Source organism: Sus scrofa, chromosome 13, assembly GCF_054392235.1.
Source record: "Sus scrofa isolate SSC_HxYL_T2T_F1_AM1 chromosome 13, Sscrofa_HxYL_maternal_Yorkshire_Landrace_v2.0, whole genome shotgun sequence".
NCBI lineage: Eukaryota > Metazoa > Chordata > Mammalia > Artiodactyla > Suidae > Sus > Sus scrofa.
The window spans coordinates 114,928,414-114,945,046 of record NC_139395.1 but is presented as its reverse complement, the minus strand read 5'-3'; the positions used below and the strand labels follow the sequence as shown (position 1 = coordinate 114,945,046).

General features: G+C 36.5%; 1 protein-coding gene and 1 long non-coding RNA gene across 3 annotated transcripts in view; one reads left to right on the top strand and one right to left on the bottom strand.

Annotated features, from left to right (window-relative positions):
- Positions 1 to 10,220, top strand: part of KPNA4 (karyopherin subunit alpha 4) — a 68,064-nt gene extending 57,844 nt beyond the window's left edge. For both annotated transcript variants that reach the window (XM_021069735.2, XM_021069736.2), the window contains 4 exons: positions 1,986 to 2,057; positions 3,337 to 3,499; positions 6,139 to 6,233; positions 8,141 to 10,220. In XM_021069735.2, the coding sequence (XP_020925394.1) occupies positions 1,986 to 2,057; positions 3,337 to 3,499; positions 6,139 to 6,233; positions 8,141 to 8,239 (429 nt within the window). In that variant the 3' untranslated portion in view covers positions 8,240 to 10,220. The remainder of the gene's footprint in view (positions 1 to 1,985; positions 2,058 to 3,336; positions 3,500 to 6,138; positions 6,234 to 8,140) is intronic.
- LOC146397563 (uncharacterized) lies at positions 9,493 to 16,053 on the bottom strand. Its single transcript, XR_014824250.1, has 2 exons — positions 12,006 to 16,053; positions 9,493 to 11,909 (listed from the first exon to the last, which is right to left on the bottom strand). It is a non-coding gene; the product is annotated as an uncharacterized LOC146397563 (long non-coding RNA).
- Positions 16,054 to 16,633: the final 580 nt, after the last annotated feature.

Sequence of the window (16,633 nt, the reverse complement as noted above, 5' to 3'; positions counted from 1 at the left end):
AATGATTTGTTCCCTAACAACCTCCAAAGGAAACTAGGGTAAAGATTTTAGTATTATTAGGAAATTATGGATTTGTGTGTGTGTGTATAAAGTTTTAGTCCATTATAGTTATTTTTTAACATTCAGGTTGTCTCTGACCAGTGGGAACATCTTAAATATGATACCTCTGTCTTTTTTACATCACTCCAGTAATTTTTGAGAGCCTCCTTCCTTTTGGATGTGACATAATTCCCAGGTTTATTTTGTGTATTTTCTGACTAGACCTAGAATTAACTATTTCTCCAAGATGTCCTGGTTCCCTTTTGTAGTAATTGCTACAAGGTTGCATTGTGTCTAGGCCTGAGTGGACAAAATGGTAGTGATACTGTCTCTCTCTTTTTTTAAGAAAGTGAAAAATAGACATAGTGTAATTTTGTGAACTTGAGAATTCATTTTAAAAAATCATGAATGAAAAGAAGCTATTATATCTTACTGGGTAATTGGGATAAATGTTTTTATTTTTACTCCTTTGATTTCATATTTTTAATCTCTTTTATGCTGGAAATCTCACTAAAAACAAGAACATAATTATTTGCCTTGTATATTGAGCTATATAATATAAAATCTACCAAAATTACAAGACCACATTAGCACTAACAACATGACTACTCCACTTTTGAGGTTTCCTTGAGGAGTTTTGGTCTTTAGGATATACTTTATCATTGATGTACTTAAATATAATGTCACTGAAATAACTCCGGTGTGTGTGGTTAAGCCACTGACTTGATGTACAATTTTTTTTTTTTAGTTGGGATTTCCTTAGTTTTTCTTGTTTTTTTCTTTAATTTTGTTTTTAGTTAATATGGAGCATTTGTAGTTTCCAAGTAAAAAACATATACCTTGTTTTCAAGATAAATACCCAAAGGTCTGACTTCTGTTTCTGTCCATTCGTCCCTATTCTTTTCCCTTCCTTACAGATGATCATTTTTATTAGTTTTTGGTTTATTCTTCTATTGTTTCTTCTTTAAATATAAGCAAGTGCCTGTGTACATTTTTTTCCATGTTTTTTCCAGGTTATATTTAGGATTACTGGATCTACAAATGGGCATAAATGTGAATTTTGCTATTTTAAAAAACTTCTAGAGGAGTTCCTGCTGTGGCAACAGCAGGATCAACAGTGTCTCTGGAGCACTGAGATGTAGGTTCGATCCCTGACCTGGGAACTCCATATGCTGCAGGGCAGCCAAAAAAGAAGCAAAACAAAACAGCCAAAGACCTCTAGAAAGCTTGTACTATTTTACACTCCTCTCAGGTTCACTGACAGATATTTGGATTTTGTCAGTCTGATAAATAAGAGTAGATATCCTACTGCAGTTTTAATTTTCATCCTTCTTATTTACATATATTTTTTCCTTTCCTTTTTTTTTTTTTTTTTTTTTTTCCAGGGCTGCACCCACAGCATATGTAAGTTCCCAGACTAGGGGTCCAATTGGAGCTGCAGCTGCAGGCCTACACCACAGCCATCACAGTGCTGGATCAAAGCTGCATCTGTGACCTATACCACAGCTCATAGCAACACCAGATTCTTAACCCACTGAGCAGGACCAGGGATTGAAACCGAGTTGTGGGGTTCATTACCAACGAGCCACAACAGAAACTCTATATAGGTTTTTTTTCTTAGTATAGCCTATAAGCATTTTTCCAAGTTGCTAATCATCTTAATATTTAATAGCTGTTAGTATTATTTCATCAATGACTTCATTTAATCTGATATTATTGAATAGTTATATCAAGTCAGTCTGTTGCCAGGAAAGTTCACAAAAAAGAATCTCCATTTGTTTAGGGTAGTTCGGTTCAAAGGATTATCTTAAAAAGTAAAACTTTATGGATGTATATAGAAAGGCTAGAAGAAAACCTAGGAAAATAAAGTTGAAAAATCATTTCAGAAAATGTTTTTTCCATTTTACTCTATGTTGCAATTTGTATCCTTTGCTTTGCTTTTACAGGGAGATTTTGGCACTCAGAAGGAAGCTGCATGGGCCATAAGTAACTTAACAATTAGTGGAAGAAAAGATCAAGTAAGTTCAGCTCTTATTTCTCAAAACTGATAATGATAGTAGTACCAACAATTCTGAGATTTAGATTTTGGTAAGTCATAATTTAAAAGTATAACAAGATAACAGGCATTATGTGATATATGAAAGTGTCACATTGACTTCCTTGAGTTATATTTCATACATGTGAAGTGTTACCTTTCCAACCTCGTGGCCTCTTAAGAATTTCCTTATCCATGGTAAAATGAAGCACTTAGAGTCAGGGTTGCTTTTTTTTTTAAGTTGTTTTTTGTTTTTTAACAGTGTTAAGAAAAAAACAAGTCTTTTTAGGTTAATGAAACTGCCTCACAGATTCTCTTAACAAATGAATATCAAAAATTTTCAACACCAAACCAAACAAGGAATTAAACTCAGTCAGAAGTCTGGGACTAGGAACTAGGGTGAGCAATGTAAGGTGCATAGGGCATAAAATTTAAAGACACTCACTCTCAGAATTAGGCAGGTGACAAAACATTACATTGTGCCAACTGGCAAAAGAAAATGAGTTCTTAAAGGACCCAGATGTTTCACAGACAGGTTACAAATAGGCTATAAAATGGTGGAGACCAATGAATCCACTCAAAAATGAGTACAGAGCATAATACAAATATAATACATGGGAATAACTAATAAAATATAAGAAAAGATAGAAAAATATTTTGAAAAATTTATGCAACCAGTAGACTTGAGAGATAGCCAGGTATATAAGAGTGCTAAAGGTTATAGCCAAGAGGTAGGAGATGCTCTCACATTGAGCAGTTGTAGTTTAAAAAAAAAAAATCATCCAGCCTCTTAACTGATTACATAATTTCTTTTTTTCTTTTGTCTCTCTCTTTTTTTTTTTTTTCTTTTTTGCCACACCCTTGGCACATGGAATTTCCCAGGCCAGGAATCAAATCCACTGCACAGCTACAACAACACCAGGTCCCTAATCCACTGCACCAGGAGGGAACTTCCCATGATTTCTCAATGTTAAAAGGGAAAGGATCTCTGAAGGAAGTACTCCTAATGGCAAGAAAATGTGCTATATCAAGTAGAGTGATTCCTTCGTTTTCACTTTAGTTTTTTATAAGTTCATGAAAAATAAACATACTACATTAAAAAGAAAAGGGAGGTTGGATTAACGTAGTCTAACTTAACACATAAGAGATGAGAGTATATCTCCATTATCAAGATTTTAACATCAAATTTTTTTGAGTATAGTAATAGGTACACAAATGAAGTTCACTTACATTTATTATATCCTGGTGTTTTTATTCTTCAGGTGGCCTACCTAATCCAACAAAATGTTATCCCACCTTTTTGCAACTTGCTGACTGTAAAAGATGCACAAGTTGTGCAAGTAGTACTCGATGGACTAAGTAATATATTAAAAATGGCTGAAGATGAGGCAGAAACCATAGCCAATCTTATAGAAGAATGTGGAGGTAAGTTTATTATGGGCTGTTATTCCACATTTTTAATGTTCTTTTGGTAACTACTTTTATCTTCTGACTGATATTACACTTCTGTATTTTTCTGTCTTAGATTATCAAGTAACAGAATAAAGTAAATTCTATATTCTATTATGTACAGTCCTACGCAGCTTCTTGTGTATACTTAGGCAACTAAATTGTCACCATATATTGAACAAGCACTGTGCTAAGATACCGGAAAGATAGTTGTAAATGAAACTCAGTCCTTGCCCTCAAGGCATGTAGTCTAGTCATGGAGATAAATATGAACTGATTTAATGTGCTAATTACCCTAATAGAAATGTACAACACAATGAAATACCTAATCCATCCTGGAAGAAGCAGGAAGTGACACCTGAGCTGGATTTTGAGAGATGAATAAGGATTAATAAAGTAAAAAGGGATGAAAGGTGTTCCAGGCAGAGATAACACCATGAGCAAAGTCTGAGGTGAGAAATAGCATTCAGCAAGTTATAAGTAGTTCAGTGTTGCTGAATCACAAAGTATGGGATAGAAACTGCCAAAAGATGAGGCTGCAGACCTAGCCATTGACCAGGCCCCTGCAGTCTTAGAAGCTTCCTAGCACAGCAGATTCTTTAGGGCAATGGTTCCCAAACCTGGCTGTGTACCAGAGCCACCAGGAAGGCAAACAACATGTCTTAGTTTTCAACTCTTGGGATTTAACGTGTAGACAGAACTTGGAGGTCTCAAATATGGCTGTGAGACAAAATGTAAATATTATCAACCTGGATAAGAATAAAAGTATAGGTAATTTCTGATACAAGTTGAGTAGTAAATGAAAGGAGAGGGCCTAAGAGTGGGAACACCCATATCTTCAGCTTACTTAGTGGAGGAGTTCAGAGGCTTGAAAATTAATAAGAAGTAAGCATTTTTAAAGTTATTAAAGTGACAGGATAAAAAAAAAAAATCATGCATAACAAGTTTGGAACAGAAAACAGAGAATAAATACTCTTAGGAAAATAATTAGGAAGTAAATAACAGAAAAATTTTAAATAAGCATAGTTAAAATTTATTCCTACTTTTTTTTTTCTTTTACCATGTAAACATTTTAATTATTAAAATTTATTTTTATATATTAAAAACATAGGTCTTGAGCATTGCCTGCTTCACTGGAAGTAAGGCATGGGAATCTTATAAGCTTCCCAAAGAATTCTGCCGTAGGGTATGACAAGGCATTGGAAAATTTACCTTGAGGATTGATATGTATAAATGGAGCATGGATACGAGGGGAATGGAACCATTAGAGAAGGGGGCAGGAAACCACCTAGGAAAGTGTTTAGTGTTCAGGCCATAATAAATGAAGGCACTGGTGATAGAGACAAAGGGGAGATGGTAAGATTCAAGAAATAGACTTTGAGATTTTTGAGATTTGATTATAGAGTATTGAAGAAAAGAGGGAAATTAGTCTTTCTCTCAAATTTCAAACTTGTTGATTATGACTAATTAGGATACAGTGGAATAAACAGTGTAAGTTAGGAAAGGCAAATAAATATTTTGCACAGTTTGAGTTCTAGGTACCTGTGAAATGTCCTTATGGAATTACACAGGATTTACATTTTAAGCATCTGAAGTTCAGAAAAGAAATGAAGCCATAGAATACAAGTCCTAAGCCTGTGTGTAGTAGTTAAGTTTTTTCGTGGAAGGGCCCCCTGAGGAAAGTGTGTAAAGTGAGAAGTGTGCCCAAAATAACATCCTCCACTTAAGGAATAAAGGAAGAACGCTTATGAAAGGGCAGTTTCACTTTAATCGAGAGACCTTACAATTAATTATTACTCCTATAAAGCAAAACATGATCCAGTTTGCTTGTCAGCAGGTTAATGTATAAATACTCTGGCCATGATTTAATAAATTTCTTAATCTTTACAAGGAAAATTCCTTTTTCTCCTGAAATACTATGGTTGATCTTGACATTCTTCATTATACTTAACAGCTCCCTTAACATTCATATTTATTAATCACCAATAAATATTTACAATTTTTTTTTTATTCATATTCACTAGAAAAACCTGACAGATTCTAAAAAATAGAATTTCCTGTTGTGGCTCAGTGGAAACAAATCTGACTAGTATCTATGAGGATGTGGGTTCAATCCCTGGCCTCACTCAAGTGGGTTAAGGATCCAGCGTTGTTATGTGCTGTGGTGTAGGTCGCAGACACAGCCTGGATCCTGCATGGCTGTGGCTGTGGTCATTGACAGCTGCAGCCCTGACTCAACCCCTAACTTGGGAACTTTCATATGCCACGGGTGCAGCCCTAAGAAAGTTAAAAAAAAAAAAAAAAAAAAAAAGAATTTGCTTTTAACAGAGCAATTTTACATGTTATTATTCCTTATAAACATTGATATATATAGTATTCTGCTGAATAGATAGATGTCCTGTTGCTTATGGTTATATGCAGTTAGACATGCAGGTGGTTGGTTGTTTTTTGGTTTTTTTTAAGGTAACTATGCTATATCTTTGTGCATAAAACCTTTTTAAGATTCACCGTTAGGATACCCCAAAATTGGATTGTGTGTTCCCAAGGTTATTATAACTTCTTTGTCACTGCTTTTTAAATTTTACCTTTATTTCACTTAATAAAATTTCTTACAGGACTGGAGAAAATTGAACAACTTCAAAATCATGAAAATGAAGACATCTACAAATTGGCCTATGAGATCATTGATCAGTTCTTCTCTTCAGATGATGTATTTATAATTTTATAGTTTTCTTAGTTTTATGTAAAAACTTAAGTGAGTGAAATAATATAGTATGCAAAGAGGAGTTCCCACTGTGGTTCAGCAGTAACGAACCTGACTAGTATCCATGAGGACATGGGTTAAGGATCTGGCATTGCTGTGAGCTGTGGTGTAGGTCACAGATGTGGCTCAGATCCCTAGCTGCTGTGGTGTAGGCCAGCAGCTGTATCTCTGATTTGACCCCTAGCTTGGGAACTTCCATATGCCACAGGTGCACCCTGAAAAGCAAAAAATATATATATATATATTAAACTAAGAAGTATATTGTATGTATTTTGGGGAATGGAATTAAAGTAGGTGTATAATTTCACTTATTTCAGAAACATAAATATTTCAGTCCCTCAAGGCATTAAAAAGTAGTACTAGCTCTAATGACAAAAAAGCATAAGAATTTTTTGAGAGAGGACAAATCAGGCTTTATTTTCACTTGATGTCTTTATAGTTCTCATATTTTATAGTTAGTAACATAAAACTGTAATGGGAGTTCCTGTCATGGTACAGCAGAAACAAACCCAACTAGGAACCATGAGGTTGTAGGTTCCATCCCTGGCCTCATTCAGTGGGTTAAGGATCCAGCGTGGTCATAAGCTGTGGTGTAGGTTGCAGATGCAGCTCAGATCAGATGTTGCTGTGGCTCTGATTGGACTCCTAGCCTGGGAACCTGCATATGCCATTGGTGCAGCCCTAAAAAGCAAAAAAAAAAGAAAAAAAGGGGGAAAAAACTATAATGGCTCTATTGTAAATAAAATAGTGATACTGATATATCCCACAATAAATCCATTATGACATTAATCTATGTTCAAATGTATTGTCACTGTTATTTTTAGTTGGTGACTAAAAACAAATACGAAGTAAGATGGAGAATAGTTACTATATAATATAAGGTATAGTATATAAGAGTATCCTTAGATTGTTGGGTACATGGTAGCTGAAATTAGTTTGTTTGCATTGTTGTTTGTGGAGGTATTTTGCCCACACTACAGGCATGCAAAAGCTCCAAGACCCCAGGGATCGAACCCACACCATAGCAGTGACAACACCAGATCCTTGACCTGCTGCACCACCAGGGAACTCCTAAAGTATCATTTTAGTCTTACCTCTTTGGGAAAGTTAAACCTAGAATTAAAATAGTTGTTTCTTAGAAAATTACAGTGATTAGATAAAGCCACCAGTGGATTTCTTGAATGATTCTATCAACTTTTCAAAAAAGAAAATGGAATGTAAAAGAAGTATATTTACTTAAGTCCTACTTAGATTATAATACTAATTAAATAAGAAAAAACATCCAAAAAAAGCATACTTTTTTAAAGGTAGCTTTTATCTCATGTCTTAAAAGTTGGATTTTTAGAAGTCTGAATTTATAGTACAAGGCCTTATGATTTCTAATACTTCAGCATACAGTTCTGGGTTACTCTGTTACATTGTGAAAAGAATAATAAAGATGATGTGCATGAGACATAGGACCATCATTAATGTATTACTTGTCTTTCATTCTTTTGGGAATTACCCATTTTTAAGTTTTCTCTCATTTTGGCATCCCTTAAGAAAAATCCTTTACAGGGAATTCCCTGGTAGCTCAGTAGATTAAGGATCTGGTGTTGCACCTGTGCCTCTGATTACTGCTGTGGCACTGGTTTGATCCGTGGCTTGGGAACTTGTGCATACTGCAGGCATGGTCAAAAAAAGTAAAAAGAGAAAGCTTTATAAAGTGTTTGAAATTTCTGAAGGGGTAATAGGGTAGTATTGGCACCCATCATCTCTCTCATACTTTTTTTAAAGGAAATGGGAATATTACTATAATGCTATTTTTGTATACCTAAAACTAATTGTCACTTTCTTTTTCTTGTATTCCTTAGATTGATGAAGATCCTAGCCTTGTTCCAGAGGCAATACAAGGTGGAACATTTGGTTTCAATTCATCTGCCAATGTACCAACAGAAGGGTTCCAGTTTTAGAAAGATGTTGTGGAAGTTAGGTACAATGCAGCACTGAGATATATATATATATATATACATATATATATATACATATATATAAAAAGGTTTGATCCATCAAGCTTGGCTCATGGGATCTGCTGCTGCATTAAATCGGGAAAGAAAATGTGAAGATTTCATTGGGAATCACAGAAAATGCCCAAATGAAGTCAAGATGGCGAGTGGGTGCGAGTGAGAATGAGTGGCAAAATGTAACGAAAACTTTACACGAATGCTTATTTAGGTTGTTCAAAGTCAAAAGGGCTACAGGTCACAGATCTTCAGTGCCTGAGAAGGAAATTGACTTACTCTATATCAATTGAGGGGAAAGTGCAGTACTGTCATCTTCAAGCCTTGTAAGCATAAAAGAGAATAGGATGCCCATATAAGTCAAAGGAAAATGAGCCCAGGCCTTGCTATGAAGCAGTGTGTGAATGGACAATGTTGAATGAATGTCTGGCTCAGTGATACAGAGCCAGGTTCATCTTTCAAATCTAGGGCTCTTCATTCGTGAAGCAGACTCCTAGTCCTGGAGTGACTGTGTACGAGAGTGTGGTTGTGGTGCTGTATGTGAACGCATGCAAGCTTGATTCGCCTTCAGGGGGCTGATAACAAACCTAGTAAATCATCAAAGTGAGATCATAATAAGTGTTACTGTACACTGGACATGAAAACAAAGACCAGTTCAGCAGCAGACATTGGTGTACTCTGCAGCCTGTGTTTTCTATTTCCCTTCCCTTTTCCCACCCCCCTCCTTTTTTTTTTTTTTTTTTTTGTTTTGTTTTTTGTTTTTTTGTTTTGTTTTAGTTTTTGTTTTGTTTTTTGGGTTTTTGTTTTTTGTTTTTAGTTTTTATTTACATTACTAGTATGGCTTTTTAGTTGCTTCTCAAGTCAGAAAACTTTCAGGAAGGTTTCCCTGTGCATTTGCACCAGATGAATGTTTGATGCTATGAAAAGCTTTCCATATCATCAAAACTAATTTGTGTAGATTTTTGCATGAAAAAAAATCATAAATTTCCCTCAAAATAGACTGTGTTGCAGTACACAAGTTGCCATAATAGTATAAACCAGTAAAATGTGCTTTAAAAAGCCATCCTTTTCATTTTCAGAGATAACATAAAAATCTTTGCATGAGGTAAATCTACAGCATAGTTCATTTTTAGATTTTGTTGAGTCCTGTAAAGAAGAAGAAGAAAAAAGTTTCAGTTGTGGTAGAATACCGTGCTGTGTTTAAATGTTACTTGTTTTCAAACTTTGTTTTCTATGAAAATGATATGGAAACTTCTAAAATGGAATTTGGTGCATATGTACTGCTGAATAAAGACCGATGAAGAGGTTTGAGTAGATGTACAAATCAAGTAATGGTTTGAACACCTTTAATAATATGCCTAATCTGTTCAATTGTTTTAGAATCTTTTTATCTTAGATGTAGGCAGCCATGAACAATCTATTTTGAGCCACTTTAGGGAGAAAACTTTGTATTTTTAAAACTTGCATAAAAGTTATGCAAGTGGTTTTTATAAATTGGAATAATACCTCAGTTTTGAGGTTATGCACACTAAATTAAATGTGACATAAATTAATTTGTACAAAAAGAACTCTTTATAAGGTGGCTCATTGTAGGAAATCCTGTGCCTTCCCCTTTGAGCACAAGTGTTGCATGAACAACAGTTTGCTATAAGAAACATACCAGATTAGCCACCATTAGCATCTATATCTACTTTGTGTTTAAAAATCAACTGGTAATTCTGAAACACTGTAGAATGGATAAAAATTATTTTGTGATCATAACTCTTTGTTGAACTAGAGTATTTTTGCAGCATTCCTTGTCATCAGAAACATGGTTAAAGTTTAAAACTAGAAGCAGCAGAAAACTAGCTTGTAAAATTTATCCAAGTAGAGTGCAGGCTAGGCTGTCTTGGGGAAATAAACATTAAAACTTAAAGCAATGTTTTACATGGGATATGTGTGTGTGCTTTGTGGTTTTTTTAAATATATATTCATCTAAAGTTAGAATTAAACTCAGTGGCTTTGACCTAGTCCTAACATTGCAGAAGAAATTTGTTAAGTTCTTTAATTTCAAAATAGACATATTAGTATTCTAAGCTAGCATATCACTTGAATTTGTTCAAGTGACACTATCTATGCTTCTGCTTCCTCATGTCTAAATCAAGAGTTTGACCTTCTTTCATTCTTCCAGCAAAATGGACTGAGAGAGACAACTTGAGCTGTGTTTTAAGTATTAGTATAACTTGAACATATGGCTCAAAATGATAGATTGCACACAAAGCGTGGTTTTACAAACATCTTAAGTTACCAGGCGGTGAACATAACAGTACTTAGCTTAATTCATGTTTCTTAGTAAACAGAAGCCTGGGTCAAAGTAAGCCAGTGAGGGTTATAACAGGCTAAATGATTGTATAGAATAATTATTCTTAAATCCATACTAGTTCTGAATGATACTAGTGTCTATGAGTACCAGGGCTGCTTGATGAGTATAAGGGCTGGTCGTTTACTTGTAGTCTCATACAGGACATTGATTTTTCTAATAGAATTCCAGGAAGGACTTTTCCATGTCTAAAATTTATTTTAGCACAGTTAACAGTTCACCATATTTAACTGATTAAAACACAACTTTGTTTTTCTCCACTAATCTAGTAAACCGACTTATTTTTAATATAGAGCAATTGTGCTGAGAAAAAAATGGAATAATTAAGTTTTAATAAGCTTGATGTTCTTCACTTTTCATCTCTTGAACTGCCTTTTTGGAACACTGAGGCCTTCTCAGATGCTGTAAAAATAAGAATGTTAAATTGCAATGTGTATAGGTAGCTCCAGTCTAAAGTATATCTTTTAAAGATAATTTTCCTTAACACTAAATTTATGCTTATTACCTCAATAACTAATTTATAGGGGTTTTGTTTCTTTAAAGGTGTAATTGCATTGTAACATGATTTATTGACATTAATTTGTAAGACATCGTATTTGAATTTTTTCCATTGCCTCTCTGAAGAGAAAATTTGGAGTCTCCATTGTGGCACAGTGGAAATGAATCTGACTAGGAACCATGAGGTTGCAGGTTCAATCTCTGTCCTTGCTCAGTGGGTTAAGGATCTGGAGTTGCCATGAGCTGTGGTCACAGATTCAGCTCAGATCCTGCATTGCCGTGGCTGTGGTGTAGACTGGCAGCTCTAGCTTGGATTTGACCCCTAGCCTGGGAACCTCCATGTGCTGTGGGTATGGCCCTAAAAAGCCAAAAGAGAGAAAATTAAAGCAGCACTTCAGAGAATAAGTTTAGAGAAGTCTTTTGGTGTCTGACATATCACAAACTTACAGCTTTAAAACAACCATGTAGGGAGTTCCCATCGTGGCTCAGTGGTTAACGAATCCGACGAGGAACAATGTTGTGGGTTCTATCCCTGGCCTTGCTCAGTGGGTTAAGGATCCGGCGTTGCCCTGCGCCTACGCGGCTCAGATCCTGCGTTGCTGTGGCTCTGGCGTAGGCCGGTGGCTACAGCTCCGATTCGACCCCTAGCCTGGGAATCTCCATATGCCACGGGAGCAGCCCAAAAAATGACAAAAAGACCAAAAAAAAAAAAGTTGTTTTTTTTTTTGTTTGGTTGGTTTTTTTTTTTTTTTTTTTTTTTTTGGTCTTTTTGCTATTTCTTGGGCCGCTCCCGCGGCATATGGAGATTCCCAGGCTAGGGGTCGAATCGGAGCTGTAGCCACCGGCCTACGCCAGAGCCACAGCAACGCGGGATCCGAGCCGCGTCTGCAACCTACACCACAGCTCACAGCAACGCTGGATCATTAACCCACTGAGCAAGGGCAGGGACCGAACCCGAAACCTCATGGTTCCTAGTTGGATTCGTTAACCACTGCACCACAACGGGAACTCCAAAAAGTACATTTTTGACTATTTCTGTGGGTTAGGTGTCCAGGTACAGCCTAGATAGGGCCTGTGCTCAGGACCTCACAAGGCTGCAGTCAGGATGTCAGCCAGGGCCACTGCCTTATCAAAGCTCGAGGTCCTCCTTCATGATCCTAAGGCAGAATCCATTTTCTTACAGATGCAGGACCGATAGCATCTTGCTTCATCAAGGCCAGCAGGAGAATCTCTGATCTCAGAGAAGACCCTAAGCCTTCTTTTAAAGAGCTTGCCTAATTAAATCAGGATTCAGCTTAGGAGAGTATTTCTTTTACCCTTAATATCATAGTGGAGTTGGGAAAGAATCAACATAAGCTTATTTTCCTGCCTTATTACCATATTTACTGTTTTTTAGGGGTTGTTCTTCTGTCCAGCTCATTAAGGTAAAACTCTACCTATTATGTGTATATTCTACCTCCAACCATTTCCCTTCATTTTTAGCAGTGTGCTCCCTCCATAAATTACATTCTGCCTCAAATCTAGTAGCTCCCAAGGTGAGCTACAAGATACCTCACCTAAATAACTATGTAAGTGGTGCAAAGAAACTGGTATTTACCTTTTTGGGGGGTTGGTTTTTTTGTTTGCTTTTTGGCTTTTTAGGGCCCCACCTGTGGCACATAGAAGTCCCCAGTCTAGGGGTCGAATCAGAGCCTGTGCAACAGCTCGCAGTAATGCCAGATCCCCTACCCGCTGAGTGAGGCCAGGGATGGAACCTGGATCCTCATGGGTACTAGCCTGATTGTTTCTGCTGCGTGCCACAGGGAACTCTTTATCTTTTTTTTTTTTTTTTTTTTTCTTTCCTTTGAACCTGTTTCGGATGGTTATGGGACAGCTGTTAAGGTGCCTAAATAGTAATTTTGTTCCAGTCTGAGTCAAGTAGTGATCAGAGGTGCTAAGAGTACTGAAAAGTTTGTTACTCTGTTACCCCTTGTTCCTCATTTTTTTCAGTTCTCCCCAGCTGCAGAAAGTAAGGAACGCTAGAGGTAGCAGATAGGAAATGTCTTGTTTGCATTCTGGATTTCTCAACTACTTTACATACTTTGAATATTCCAGGTATCTGTCTTCTTCAGGAAGCCAGATATATGCAGTACTGTCTACTACCCTTGCCATCCCCATTAGCTGTCACTTTGCAGTGTGTGTTTTACACTTAACAGTAGTTTTTCGATCTGTAGAATCTGTTCAGTCATCATTCTATCACATCTGCATTTCTCCATCTTTCCCCTAAATTGTAAGCTCCTGAAGTGCAAGGTCAGCAAATAAAGCTCTGTAAACCCCTTGAAAGTGCCATCAAGTTCTCTAGGCACTCAGTAATAAAAGTTTGTGATTATAATGATACAACCTCTGAGATGAACTGATACAGTGACTGCTTCTAAAATTTACTTCAGTTTGGCATTTTTCAGTTTCCCTCCTTGCATCTGGTTTAGAATGCTTTCTGTAGGAAGGAATGATACTTCATTCCTCGCCAGATGAATGTCTCTATTTCCTTTTCTTCGCCTTTGATATTTACCCAATGTCAGATCTGATATCCGACTCAGGATATAAAATGGATCCTCATGTGTCTTTCAAATACAAGTTTTGCCTGCTAAAAACTAGGAGTAATTAATTAACTGATGCAGTTAATTTTTTGAAATGTCATTTATTGAAATAGCTTTGCATCATAATAGTGTTTTTGCAAAGAAAGTATCCAAACCACAAAGGTAAGTGTTGTTCTATAGTATGACATTACTAGAATGCTTTTTGATTTTTGATATTGCAGTGTTCTTTGGTTAGAATAATTACGTAAGCTTTTTTCTGCCTGAATAGCAGTTATACAAAATTTTAGTTGCTAGACATAATTAGAAACAAGCACAAGGAACTTTCTCAGTTTTATCTAGTCCCGATCTAAACAGTTCTGATAATTGCCATGGTGTTTACTCATTCTTTTGCCATTAAGTATTGCAGAGGCCTTAGGAGCAAATTCATATAGTGGCCTCTTTGGTAGATTATCTGGCTTCAAGACCTAGCTCTGCCATGTACCTCCTGTGAGACCTTCTAAAGTTACTTTACATGCTTCTGGTTCTTCATCTGAAAAATGGAAAATATAGTAATACCTACCCCAGTGGGTTATTTTATGACTTAAATGAGTTAATTAATGTAAAGCACTCAGAATAATCCTAGGTAAATAATAAGCACAGCAGCTAGGAGGAATTCTCTTTAACTCTTGCTGCAAATAAAAGCAGAAGCTTTATTCATTTTACATTTGACAAATACCTGAGAGCCCATATTGGGCTAGGCAGTAAATCAGGAGTTAAGGATACAAAGACAATTAAAATGTATAGTTGTTCTCAGTTTACTGGGGGATAGACAGTCATAAGTGGATAAATAAAACCTTTGGTAAACCCGATTGGGCACTGTATCAGAGCATTTGATGGTGCATATAAAAAAAATTTAGACATTATCTCTAAATCCATTGTCTCCAACTTAAGACTTTCTTTTACTATTCAGACTGATTTTTTTCCAAACCCCAACGCTCTTTTCTCCCTCATTCTTAGTAGATTACCTTTCCTATTTTAGAGATGGGGAGGTGGCAAAGATAAACTGTATGAGAGAAACTCCCTCAGCTCATTTCCAGCTTAGAAACATATTTTACCCACTCCTTCCTGTTTCATTAGAGGATGTAATTTCCTCACAACTAAGGCAGTCCCTTTGTCTTACTCCTATCTCCTGCTACTTCTAAGAAATCTCACACTATGAATTATGGCTTTTCGTTAAGGCAGCTATTCCCCGTCAGTGTGATCCTTTAAATGTTAAATAATTAACATTTAAACATGCAGCACATATTTCCCAAGCTAAAAATGAAAGTGCAACACTCCCTCCCCTTCTGGCTCCTACCCCATTCTCTTACCATCACAGCCAAAGCTCTTGTAAGAAGTTTACTCCAATTACTCAAGATTCACAACCCATTCCAGTCTCTCCTTTGCCCTCATTACTACATAAAGCCCTTGAAAAATCACTATATGTCACTAAGTGGGCAATTTTTGCCTTTATCTTGATGCTCAGAAAACAGACGCTTGACCATACCCTTCTAGATTTTCAAATAACATTTTTTCTGGCCATTGCTACCTCCTTCCCTCCCTCTCCCCTGTCCCCCAAACTTGTATCCAGCATTTTGTCTCCTTTCTAGCACATCCTTTTCTCTGTCATTCAGATGTTTAGGTATTTAGTTCTCAACTCAAGAATTAAAGTCCCTTTAATATATGCAGAGGTAGAGTGATCACACTTCAGTGATCATCTATGGCATGCACCGATCCCCAACTTAATATCACCTTTCTCTTAAAATCTTCATACTATTCCTTTTAAATTTCCACTTAGATGCCTGAAAGGCAATCATACAACTCAAACTTGTCACAAGTAATAAGCCCATGATCTTCCTCTCCTACCCTCAACCATGTATCTCAGTATCAGTTCCCCTGAGATCTCCGAAATGGCTCGAGCATCCTTTCACTTATCTCCATTTCTTCCTCCTCAGCCCAACCATCATCTCATTTTTTGAACCATTGCAAAAGTCTATTAAAATGGTCTCTCAGTCACCTGGCTCCCTTTCATTCTGATCTCCACCTTAAAGCCAAAGTTTTTTCTAAAAATCAAATCTGAGTGTGCCGGTGTTGATGCTTAGAACTTCACATCTTCTCACTGCTCTTAAAAACCAACATCCTCTTTTAAATTATTGGAGATTTTAATCATGTGCAAAAGTAGAGTTAAATAATCCTGATACACCCATCACCCAATTTCAACCATCAACACATGGTCAATCTTGTTTCATCCTTGGCCCGCCTGCTTTTCTTCTCTCCCTTGGATTGTTTTGAAGCAAATACATATCTCTAAAAAATCAAAATCTTTTCCCAATATAACCGCAACATTACTGTCACATCTTTTAAAACTTAACAATTCCTTGGACATTCCCTTGTGTCACAGATGGCAACTATGGTGCAGGTTTGATCCCTGGCCCAGGAACTTTCATATGTGGCAGGTGTGGGGGAAAAAAAAAATTCTTAATAGCAAGCAAGTATCTAGTTCATGTTTAAGTGTCCTTGACTTAGTCGAAATCAGTACAATGGACATAGCCTTTCATTTCTGGCCCCTACCCACTTCTTTAGCCATTTTTCACAAACACCACTCTTCTCTGTGACTGCACTGGTCTTTAAGCTTCTCCTCTCGTAAGGCTTTTGATTTTGTTTTCTCTGCTAGAAAATCCTTATTCCCCTTTGCTCATCCCTCAAGCTTAATAAGCATCACCTGCTTGTACTGCCTGACTTAAATTCCTTTATTAAATACTCATAGAGTTTCGTTCCTTTTCTTTAGAGCACCCTGAAGTTCCCAATTAAGATTCATACGACACCAGACTGTAGTACATTGCCTGGAACATAGAATACAAGTATTCTTTGGATGAAGAACAAATGGATTTATGG